The sequence below is a fragment of the Oryzias latipes genome, chromosome 17, assembly GCF_002234675.1.
Source record: "Oryzias latipes chromosome 17, ASM223467v1".
Classification (NCBI taxonomy): domain Eukaryota; kingdom Metazoa; phylum Chordata; class Actinopteri; order Beloniformes; family Adrianichthyidae; genus Oryzias; species Oryzias latipes.
The window spans coordinates 29,281,397-29,292,748 of NC_019875.2; the positions used below are offsets into that span (position 1 = coordinate 29,281,397).

General features: G+C 45.0%; 1 protein-coding gene and 1 long non-coding RNA gene across 2 annotated transcripts; one reads left to right on the forward strand and one right to left on the reverse strand.

The window, feature by feature from the left end:
• Positions 1 to 2,045: 2,045 nt before the first annotated feature.
• On the forward strand, positions 2,046 to 4,670 carry LOC105356284. The gene is made up of 3 exons (XR_910487.3): positions 2,046 to 2,961; positions 3,177 to 3,252; positions 4,059 to 4,670. It is a non-coding gene; the product is annotated as an uncharacterized LOC105356284 (long non-coding RNA).
• vim (vimentin) lies at positions 4,668 to 11,146 on the reverse strand. Its single transcript, XM_004079440.4, has 9 exons — positions 10,537 to 11,146; positions 10,278 to 10,338; positions 7,803 to 7,898; positions 7,425 to 7,592; positions 6,300 to 6,425; positions 5,955 to 6,175; positions 5,282 to 5,325; positions 5,113 to 5,198; positions 4,668 to 5,036 (listed from the first exon to the last, which is right to left on the reverse strand). The coding sequence occupies exons 1-9, from the start codon at positions 11,058 to 11,060 to the stop codon at positions 4,995 to 4,997; spliced, it is 1,368 nt and encodes a 455-aa protein (XP_004079488.1). The 5' UTR covers positions 11,061 to 11,146; the 3' UTR covers positions 4,668 to 4,994.
• Between the last annotated feature and the right edge of the window lie 206 nt (positions 11,147 to 11,352).

Sequence of the window (11,352 nt, forward strand, 5' to 3'; positions counted from 1 at the left end):
TTTTTTACCTTCACATCATGGACGGCGCCATGCTGGAGCCAAACAGCGTCAGCGAGAAGTGATTGGTACAAGTCACTCTCAGTCAACGTTTCTATGGCAACGATCTTGTTGGAAATTCACACCCCTGCCACTGAAAGCGGCAATCTGTCAATCAGAGGTTTTGGACATTGGCGGCCAGCAGGCTCCACCTACTTTTATTGAGGCATCTGATTGGTCAGTTAATAACTTGAATAACTTGAAGGACAAAAAAAAAAAAAAAAAAATGAAGATTATCAGGAAGATGTTAAAAAAAAAAAGTATCAAAGCAAGAATGATGATTCTGACCGACTGAGTAACAGCTGTTTATTTTTCTATAGAAGTCTATGGGATTTTGGAATCTTTGAGCCAGCGGGTACTTCCTGTTTGGAACACCAGGGGGGAGGAGTCACTCAGTTGAGGTCTCTAAAGTCTGTGGTTCAGGCTAAAAGGGAATTTTTAGTACTACTAGCTACATTAATCCAACATTTACTCAAACATGGGCCTGCGCGGTTCGTCTTATATGTCCTACATTTGCCAGAACCTTTATTTAACTGTTTCCTACTTTACTGCAGACTGCTGGGGTTGCCTGACACTGCCGGGAGCTGACCAGAAGGTTATAGGAAGGCAAGTGTTTGTGCCTTACACAGGAACAGATGAGTAATCGGGCTGGAAGTCCAAATAGGCCTCTCTGGATGACACTGGGGAGCAGGAGGAACCCTCAACAGGAGTCTCCGCTGACGTCTGATCATGGAAACATTGCAGCACAGAGGATATTTGAGGAACTAACCAGAGAGACGTTTTCCTACGAGAAACCGATGAGGTCGTTGGAACCAGGTATGACAATGAAGAAGAGAAGTAAAATAAAAAACGGATGGAAACAACACTGAAGAGAGAAAAGGTCAAGAGCTTTGACTTTATTTTCCCTTTTCCTAGTCAAAAGAAATGGTGTTTTAATTAAAACAGGGTTTTTTGTAAACTGGTACTGGTACTCAAACACTTTTTTTTAAGTAAAGTTAGGTGTTAAAACTTTAAAGACCAATAAAAAATGTGTTTTTTGGCATTTCTAACATGTTCTTGTGGAATTTTTCTGATGATGGCGATCAGATATGGAGAAAATTAAGGTTAGAAATTACATTTCTGGGTATTTCTTTATTCAAACCGTTGTGAATCAGGAGCATTGAATCAGAGATTGTATTTGTGACTTAGAAAAATTTGAGCACCCTGCTCCACCGCATTTCATGCATCCACCGTCAGACAAAAAACCGTGTTCGTCTTGGTTTTCCTTGTCCGACCATAAATCTGGATCTAAACTGTACGGCTGGATAGCTCCAACACAGCTAGCCGTTTTGTTACACCGCTGATGCTAAGGTCGGGTTGTGAGGGGCTGTAAGCTAGTGGGAGAAAGCATAAATAGATGGATAACCGAAAAGTGGAGAGGGCTGCTCCATGCCGGAGACAACAAAAAGGAAGTTATTTAAAATATGAAGACGGTGAAGCCTTTATCTCAATGTGAAATAATCTAAAACTTCATGGAATATTTTTTTCTAAATTAACACCCATTTGGGAAACTGTAGTTTCAGTCAGGAAATGGTTTCCACACATTTTCATTTGGGTTATTTCTGTCACAGCGACGTCTCATATATCAAAGAGATGCTTTGCTTGTGGAGATATGCTGCATTGAAGCCGGTCTTCAAAGGCTCAGCGTTTATTCAGAGCTTCTTTTTTTTTCTACGAGTATATTCACTTAACCCTCTGAAGTGAACAATTGTCCTCCTTTATAGAAAAAATAGGGGTTTTATATCAACAGAAAAACAGAGACCTGCCACAACAATCACACTGCAGCCAGCAGGAAACTCACGTGAACTGGAAAAACACGGTAATTTAACCAGCAGTAAACAAATCAACACCATGTTTGCTAAATTACCTGTCAGACATATACTGGAACACTTACAAAAGAAAAGAAATCCGCCTGCAGTTTGTCACAGTGCAAAACTGTGTTTTAATCACAGAGGAGTTCATGTATTTGGTGCAATGAAACCATTTTTGCCACCTAAACAACAAAAGTTTCTGACCTTGTAAAAATGTGTAAAGCACAAACACCAAAGCTGAAATAATACATGTTCTCTGCTTGGTCACGTGACCACACTGTTTTAATAAAAAACCTAAAGTTCAGTCTTTAGAAAAACATCAAAAACAAGTTGATAACCACTTTGTCCCTAAAAGATCTTACAGTTCTGACTGATTATGTTTCATGTAGATTTTTACTTAATATTTTTTTTTAAAAAGAGCACAATTTAAGAAAACACTTTTGCATTTTTTTCTTTGTGGTTAATAACAAAAAAAATAGCCAAAGTGCCCAGAAGATGCGCTCCAGAATGACTTGTGACCGTCTGGGTTTCGGACTCACCGCCCTGCTGACCGTCAGAAACCTTCTTCCGTGTACTTTGCTTGTTGGAGTCCTGTCTGCTCAGGACCTCGGACAGCGACTGGCGCGAGCTTTGCCGCGCGGTCTGGCTGGACGCGTTGAAGCACGCGCCTCTCTTCCTGGTTCGGTCCGACTCCGGCGCGGACTGGCTCCTCTCCGGGTCATGCTTGTCGGGCTCGGAGCCCACTTTCACTAAGGCGTTCCGGGTTCTGGTGAAGGCGGAGGTGACCGAGCCCATCCCGGAAGCCCTGAGCTGAAGAAGTCTGGGCAGGAACTAGCGCGCGCCCTCCGAGCTCACCTGTCGTCTTCCTTTGTACCTGTTGGAACCGGGCGGCTCTGCTCGCCATCAAAAACGCGCAGTTCGTTCATCACCGGCAAGTGTTCAGCTGCAAACCGGGAAACAGGTGGAATGTCGGAGTTTTAGGGAAGCACCCCCTCCCCCCGTGTTTCCTCCAGCTGACACGTCACGTGGGGAAAGTTGCCCCGTCAACAAACGTGCCTCTCCCGGGAAAATGACGGTGAGTTTTATTCTGATTCACACCGGAGGTTTCTAGGAAGTTTTTATGGATCAGTGACAGAATGGAAAATGTGTGTGTGTGTGTGTGGGGGGGGGTTAAAGTCAGTTGTAACTCTTTATTGTTGTTTTCCTTAAGGAGAACTAGTATCTGAATAATCGCGGGGTTTTTACTGAATTCAAACTTTTTGATGAACTTTTTTGTTTTTGCTTGTTCAGGGTCCTCCAAAATCCGTTACCGTATTTCACCGACAGGTGTCAGGAAAAAACCCCTCTGCTTGATGAAGTCACGCAGGTGTGTTTCATCCCCTCAAATCAGACCTGGTGAGGTTGAGGCTCTGCAATAATGTAAAGGACCCAAAAAGTGTCAAATAAATCAAAATAAACCCCCCGCGGGTGGTTTCTCCTCCAAGCTCGGGTCCTCTATCAGAGGCCTGGGAGCTTGAGGGTCCTGCAGGATCTTAGCTGTTCCTGGTACTGCTCTTTTCTGGACTGAGAGGTCTGAGGTCTTTCCAGGAGTATAGCCACTCCTCCAGCTTGGGGGTTGCTGCCCCGTCCCTGTTCTCATCCCCACCTTGTGACTAGAAGTGAGAACAAATACATATGAATAAAATTTTACCAGGATTAGTTGTGGTTTAACCCAACTCATTTAATTAAGTTCATTTAAACTGTGGGTCATTTCATTTATTCATAATTCAGACCATTTTTAATGCCGTATTTCTTGTGAGCAGATGCAGAAAGTTTATTATTATTTTTAGTTGTAGTTATTTACCGTATAAAGAACAACTCTGATGAAATTGTTATTTTGTCTTAGTGTGTTGAATATTTCCTCTGCATTATTCTGATAATGGAGGACATGTATGAAGAAAATTTGGCTTAAAATTGTATTTCTGGTTTTCTTTATTTAATTTGCTGTGAATCAGGAGCAGATGAAAAAAGGATCATATTTAGAGGAAAGTCTGCTCTGCGGGCCACCCTTTCTTTTTATTTTGTACTTTATGAATCACAGAAAAGCAAAGTTCCATGAGCAGAATTTGGGCCGCTGAGGCACCTGCTTTTGACTGCAGCCCAAAGCACATAGCCAACCTTTAAACCCTCCAGCAGGAGGAGGGCCCACGGGGGAGTGATCCCACGTCATCACTTTGAGCTGGATCCAAACAGGACCTCTGGGAGGAGTCCCCGCCACCAGGCGATCACCTGCGAAACCCAGCTCCAAAGTGGTGCCCCGGTGACGCCGATCCGGGTGACAAAACTCAATCTTGTTGATTTCTACTCATAGAGGGGGGTCTAAACCGCTCTTTGTCTGGGTCATCACTAAGGAGCTGTCTGCCATAGGACACCCCACCATGAGAATGAACCCCTGGCAGCTCAGCTCCTGGGATAGCAGGAGCTCTTCAACCGTTCCACCACGTCAAGGGGGCAGTCAGGAGGCGGCTCAGGCATCGGGTCCCGATGCTTTCTGGACACCCCCCCTGGGAAGGTGTTTCGGGCATGTCCCACTGTGTGGAGGTCCCGGGGAGGAAGCGGTCGGGGAGAGGGAATCTGGGCATCTTTGCTCCGACTGCTGCCCCCATGATCCATTTCCAAATGAGAGGATGGAGCGGCAAAAAGTGTTCCTCTAAACCCAGACAATCTTATTTCCCTTTTAACTAATGGAAATTAATACAAATGAAAGGTTGTGTCCATAAAGTGTAATAAAACATCTCAGAGTTACAGTCTCCAGAGTTTATTGCTGCATTCAGGAAATAGTGAACTTCTTCTTCATAGTGCATGCTCAATCAAAATACCACTTTGGTTACAAATAAATGTTTTTGCAGACCTCAGTGAGGATTTTTATAGTTTGTTCATCAATCCATCTAAACAAACGTGACAAAGTGCTGTCAGCAGAGAAAAAAAGCAAAGCACAGTGTGGAAACTAACAAGCTTACTGGATCATCACATGTAAAAGGCACTTTCCACGCTCCTGGTGGTCGTTGGATTGATTGGGGAAACGTGGATCTTCTTATTGCTCGCATCAGCTGTTTGGAAAAGGCGTCATCACTCCATGTCATCATGGTTCTGGGTCGACTCATTGATCACCTGAAAAGGGTGAACTAAATTATTAAAAATGAGAGATCAATCAAACCGATCAAAAGACTCTTAAAGGTGACTTTACCTGACCGTCCCTGGTCTCGATGGTCTTGATGAGAACTTTCTTGGTTGTTGTGGTTTCAAGTTGGGATCTGGAGTCAACTATTGCATCTGAGGAAGAACATTTGTCAAAGATCATTAAAATAAAGTTGAATATTTTGGGTTGGAAATAGGCTTTTGAATAAATAAATCACCTCTAAGGTTTAGAGAAGACAAGTTTGGCAGAGGAGTGGAGATTCTGCAAAGACAAAAATTTACAAACAAGAAAAAAGGCTTTTTGTTAAAACATTTACAAAAAGAGAGCGCTAACAGCAGCTTATGCCACACACACAAACACCGGGCATGTAAAGAAACACACCAAACAAGCATTCTTGAATGTGCTTTTATTTCATGGAATTTGATCTGGACTGTCGCTATCCAATAGTGCATTTACCTACAGTTGGAAGAGGCTTCTGGGCCACCGTAGAAATGTCTAAATCTGGTGAGTCTTTGCTCCAGACTTTTTCTTTGACAGCTCGATTCCGATATATCAGACTTGGGGTCATTGAATTCTAGCCGGGCACAAACCGCAATTATCATTTTATCTTTCAAACGGTCGGCACGTTGGTGCCTTGAAAAGGACGCCATCCATACGTGACTACCAAATTCGAGTCTCTGATTGTTCAAACCTGTTTAACTTTTAATGTGCATTCAGCCTGAAACAGACTTAAAATCATGTGTAGCGATGCGTGGACATGAGAGCTTTGAACCCGAGAGCTCAAAACGCGCATATGCATGTCCATAGACCTTTCATTGGAAGTGGTGAAGGCCCATTTCCGACCCTGATGTGAACGTAGCATTACACAAACCAAATCGTGGATCCGTCACCTGCTCTCCTCTCCTTCCAGCAGCTTCCTGTAGGTGGCGATCTCAATATCTAGAGCCATCTTGACATTTAGGAGGTCCTGGTACTCGCGGAGGTGACGGGCCATCTCATCCTTTATGTTATGCATGTCCTCCTCCAGGCGACCGATGGTGTCCTGGTATCCGTTAGACTCCAGGGAGAAATTCTCCTCCATCTCCCTCAGCTGACGCTCCAAAGACTCATTCTGGGACGCAAACAGATAACAAGCAAATACAAAAAAGCTGATGGGTGCTGGTTTTCAAGCTGCATTGATTGACACACCCCAAGGCTGACGATGAAGGTATCGTTTTCCTTAACTGCTCACTCACAGTTCCTTTGAGGGCGTCCACCTCACAGGTGAGAGCCTGAACTTGGCGCCTGTAGTCGTTGGCCTCCTGCTTGGCCATCCTCAAAGCTTCGTTGTTCCTCGCCGCTGCTTCAGTGAGGTCAGCAAACTTGAAACGACAAACAGAGGACGGGCAGGGAGCTGAAGGTGCAGAAAGTCAACTCTACGGGGGTTTTTTTCCGCAATTCTTCTTTCCAAGGGAAGTTTTGAAATTATTAAGGGATGGGCACAGGACCAACGACTTGGCGGCCATTTAGTGGCAAAGTTGGGAAAGAAAACTTTTGCTGGAGCGATCTTCACACACGGTTAGGCCTAGAACCATAGTCAAAGTTTTGACCTCGTAAAGAGGCGGCCATCTTGAATTAAAAAGAAAATGTCCCCTTTGGCCACCAGCCACAAATTTAAACTCCTTTTAGAGATGTCAATCTATCGCCTTCTTACTCCTCGAGTATCATTGGGATTTTGAACGGCGTTGGCGTGGCGAGTTCACAGAAGTGACATTCTCCTGTTGCTTGCACATTTTTTACCAGAATTCTGTATAAATGTGTAATCCAAGAATGCCGGGCTCAAATGATGTACCGTACCATGTGACCATATTAGGAATGTAGGCGTGGTTAACATAAAACCTCCGTTGCCAAGGAAATCCCAAAATTTACTTTTCTCTGATTCGTCTAAAAATTACATCGCCCTGTTCGTCACCTTCAGGCAAACAAGGAATTATATGGTTGCTATGGAGATAAAACCAACAGAAAAGTTAACATTTGGAAAAAAAGTGTTTTTTTTTCATCAATTTCTTTCACATTTAGCTTTGACCGGGGTGGCTGGGGAAGATTGGGGGATTGAGGCATGTAGATGCTCAGCCAGTAAGGCTAGGTCTAAAGGGGGCAACGAGGGCGGTAGATATTCTGATTCAGCATATTCAGCATTTTATATTTAACGATTTACTGAGCAGGAAATGATCAGTTGGTTTAAAAAAAATTTGTGAAGAAGGAGGCTTTTACTATAGTAGACAAAAACATGATGAAGTCTGAACTTGCAGTTTTTTTATTTATTCATATTTCTGTATTTACTCCATGTTATACTTTCAAATTTCACCCTGAGTTCTTACCTTCGATTTGTACCATTCCTCTGACTCTTGGATGTTCTTGGTGGCCAGGTTCTCATACTGCAGGCGAACGTCCCTCAGAGCTGCAGTCAGGTCGGGCTTTGCCACGTCCATGTCAACCTGGACGTGCTGTTGCTGCTGCTGCACCTGACTCTGAAACTCCAGCATTTCCTGCAGCAGACATGTTCACGTCAGTCTCCAAAAAACACTAATCAAACTCCTATTCCTGCACTTTTCCAGGCATCTTCAGACCACCTGGAAATTTGATAACACCAACAACATCTATGCGGCTTCTTTTTGTGCATCCCTATGAGATTTTCAAGTGCAAGCGCAGTGTTTCTGCAGCAACCCGACGCCGCCTGGCCTCACACCGAAGCTTACCTCATCATGCAGCTTCTTCAGGAAGTTGATTTCCTCCTGAAGCGACTCAATCTTCCGCTCCAGGTCCAGTCGAGCCAGGGCAGCACTGTCCACGTCCTGCGCCATGACACTCACTCTTAATAAGGTGACTTGTGAAGGTGACATGAATTATGCATTCTGCTGACATATTCTGATGCACATGCTGTGAAGAGGACTCACAGCACCTATAAACAGTGTGTGTGTGTGGGTTGTGTTGTCACCCAAGGTCATAACATGAATCCAAAAACAGAAAAAGCAGCCGTGGGCAGGCCACACATGTCCTTGCAGGTGCTGCTAACATCATGTATTTATTGACACCTTCTGTTGGTTGTTTTTAAGATATGACACAAAAATACAAATTATTTATTCCTTCTCAACTGCTTTACCCTGGAAAATGCGAGAAAAATTGTTTTCTGGGCTTTTTCAGGTAGTTTGACACAGGTAACAAAATGATATTAAAGTCTTGCACGATGTTGGGTGTTGGATGGCCCCCAGCGACCGCCCTAGTGGCCCCCTTTCTAACTGCCCTCGCGGGCTGAAGGCCGTGTCACACAGCCACTATACGTGGTCATACGTGATAGTTGCGCCGTGTGCACAATAAAAATATTATGCATCTGGAGATTGTGCGTGAAAAGTCTGTCAGACAAACGTGGAACGGTTGTAGAAGGTCACAAATTTGCAAATGCATCTTGCAGAAATCACACACAATTGCGTGAGTCTTACGCGTATACTGTACTTTAAATATGCGTAAACTGCGTAATTTTATACCGACCAAAAATTTTGAGCAGCTCAAAACCTAAAATCATGTAAAGGCCCGTTGGCTGAAACCCTCGACGGACATCTGCGCACATCCACGAATGACGAACGCAAGAAACACTAATGAATGACGTAAATCACGCATGGATCAAAACAGACAGACATGTCATACGAGGGAAAATGTGCGATATGTAGGTAGTGGCTGTGTGACACGGCCTGCTTCCTCGCAACCAAAATTACCTTTGTACAAAGACACTAATTAAGCTAAAACTGCTAATATTTTGTTCAACATAATCAGCCGTTCAAAATCTGAAACTTACAACCGACATTTTTTTCCCAAGTAGGTTGCCAGTGTTGTTCGAAGAGCTTTGAGGTGATAGACTAAAACCACTATTAGCACTTTATTAAAGATCTTTTAATGGAAGAGTCCAGATGGCAGCCTAAAAAAAAACAGTGGCCAAATTTGACTCCTTGGGTTCTCCAGGGTTACTACGGCTGAAAATAGGTGTCTCATTATTTGTCCACATTCTGACCAGATGTGCACCTAATTTATGACAGGAAACCAGCAGATTTGTGTGAATGAATAGAAAGGAACCTGAGGTGGCCTTTGTGTGCCTGCATAGCTTTATTTTAGGAGGGACAAGGGAGCAATTCACTGGGACTTTTCTAAAATACCTTTTGTTCAGAGCATCCCAAACCACCAAGCATTCCTGTAGAGCTTCCTAATCTCTTTTTTTTATTATTAGCTGACTCCACTCTCAAACTAAAACTCTCCACGGTTCATTAGACTAGAAAATTAATTCCATTATTAAAAGTTTCCCTTTTTTTTTCTTTTAATCAGTTTCTTTTTCTCTTAACTCACATGCACTTGCAGTGGCACCGTGCAGCTTTGCAGCTTTGTCGGGGCGCTGGCAGGCTTGTAATTGACGTATCAGCAAATGAAGCAGCAGCACCCCCCTCCCACACTAATGCCACAAACAAAGTGGGCTATTCAGCAGGGTTTTCCCAGCAAGCCCCAGGCTGGGAGAGTGACTGTCTGCCTGACTGAGCAGGAGCTGCGGCCGCCGCATTGTTGTCTCAGTGCCATCCATCCTGTCGCTCACACAAATTCCACATCAAGCCATTTATTTTCTTAAACAGTCGTCAGAAAATGTTCACTTATCTTGAAACATGAGGCCTTTTTTTTTTGCATTTACATGATTCACCATGACACCCTGTGACGGCGGGACAGTCCCACTGCCACACCAAAACAAGTGAGAGTCTGATGATCCGGGAACGGGACAGCTCTGGTCACATGTCTGATCCCTCTGAGATCCACACTGTAGTCCTGCCCTTTCTCTGTGACTAGTCAGACTCAAACAATCTGCTTTCACTGCAGGCCTGACTGAGCACAACACGCCAAAACTTGGCCTCTGCAGCCAGGGCCAGGTCAGCCTGTACTCTACCGTTCCACTGGCTCAGCAGTAATCTGCTGGGGAGCACATCCGTCCCACGGCATATAAAAACCTGCTGTTAAATAGATGGAAATTAAGGTAACAGATTTAACGTTTTAAAAGGTTTGGAAGTGGAAGAACACTGCAGAACTGGAGAAATTAAGATCAGCATCCCGGTTCTCACTAAGAGTTCTGCAGCAAAAACCTTTGAAAATAAGACATTTGTGTTTTGTTGGGGTGGAAAGGATTGAGTTGGATCCAGCAGTACCTGTCTAAAGCTTTGCATGGTTGCCTCAGCCTCCTCCCTCTGGGAAATTTCATCACGCAGCCTGCAAAAGTCAGAGAAAAGACACTTTTTCAAGACTTATTGGAATTGGGAACTTTCTCTTAAACTTTTTTCATGTGTTTCCGTTTCTATTTCTGCAAACTTTATTTCTATAATATCAGTGATGTGGGGATATTTTACACGACCAGCCACACAGGCCTACAGAAAAGCGGAACCACGAGGGCCACGCCCCCTCCCCTACTTCTCTCTCAGCCTCTCGATGTCGTCCGCCAGGTTGTCCCGGTGCACCTCCACGCGCGCCTTCTCGTTGGTGAGCTGGTCCACCTGGCGCCGCAGCTCCCGCATCTCGTCCTCGTAGAGATCTCCGATGCGGGAGGTGCCTTTGCCCCGCAGCTGCTCCAGCTCCGCCAGCAGGATCTTGTTCTGCTGCTCCAAGAAGCGCACCTTCTCGATGTAGCTGGCGAAGCGGTCGTTGAGGGACTGCATCTGGGCCTTCTCGTTGGTCCGGTTCGTGAGGAACTCGCTGTTGACGGCGTCGTGCAGGGAGAAGTCCAGGCTCTCGGAGGCCAGCCGGGGCATGGCGGCGCTGCTCCGGAGCCTCTGCGTCTTCACTGCGTAAACTGGGGCAGAGGAGAGACCAAAGGAGACCCGGCTGGACCGAACCGGGCTGGAGAACTGGCGGCTGGAGTAGCTGCTTCTGGCCGAAGCTTGTTCACCCCCAAACATCTTCTTGTAGGAAGAATGGGGGGCAGATCTGTAGGACATCTTCAGCTCCGGGGGTGATGCTGCGCGCGTTTGGTGCGTCCTGAGCTGCGTCCGCGGACTGCGCCTGGATGGGCGGTTCCTGCATCTTCACCCGCTTATAGTCTCCTCCTTATGCAAATGCGGCGGTGGGTTTTGAGTGACGCGTGGTGGGTCCAGTAAAGGATCTCCTCCTCTTCGGGCTCCATTTATAAACTCTGAATGGAGCTCGTTATCCAAGGAAGAGAAGAATTTGTGATCATCAGATTCTTTCACACTCAATTTTCTTTGATTCCTGAAGAAAAGCATAATCCAC

Coding starts and splice junctions, on each gene's coding strand:
- vim (XM_004079440.4), bottom strand. CDS start 11,060: ATGTCCTACAGATCTGCCCCCCATTCTTCCTACAAGAAGATGTTTGGG. Junction 7,899..10,277: donor CCATGCAAAGCTTTAGACAG/GTACTGCTGGAT, acceptor GTCATGGCGCAG/GACGTGGACAGTGCTGCCCT. Junction 7,593..7,802: donor TGAAGAAGCTGCATGATGAG/GTAAGCTTCGGT, acceptor TGTCTGCTGCAG/GAAATGCTGGAGTTTCAGAG.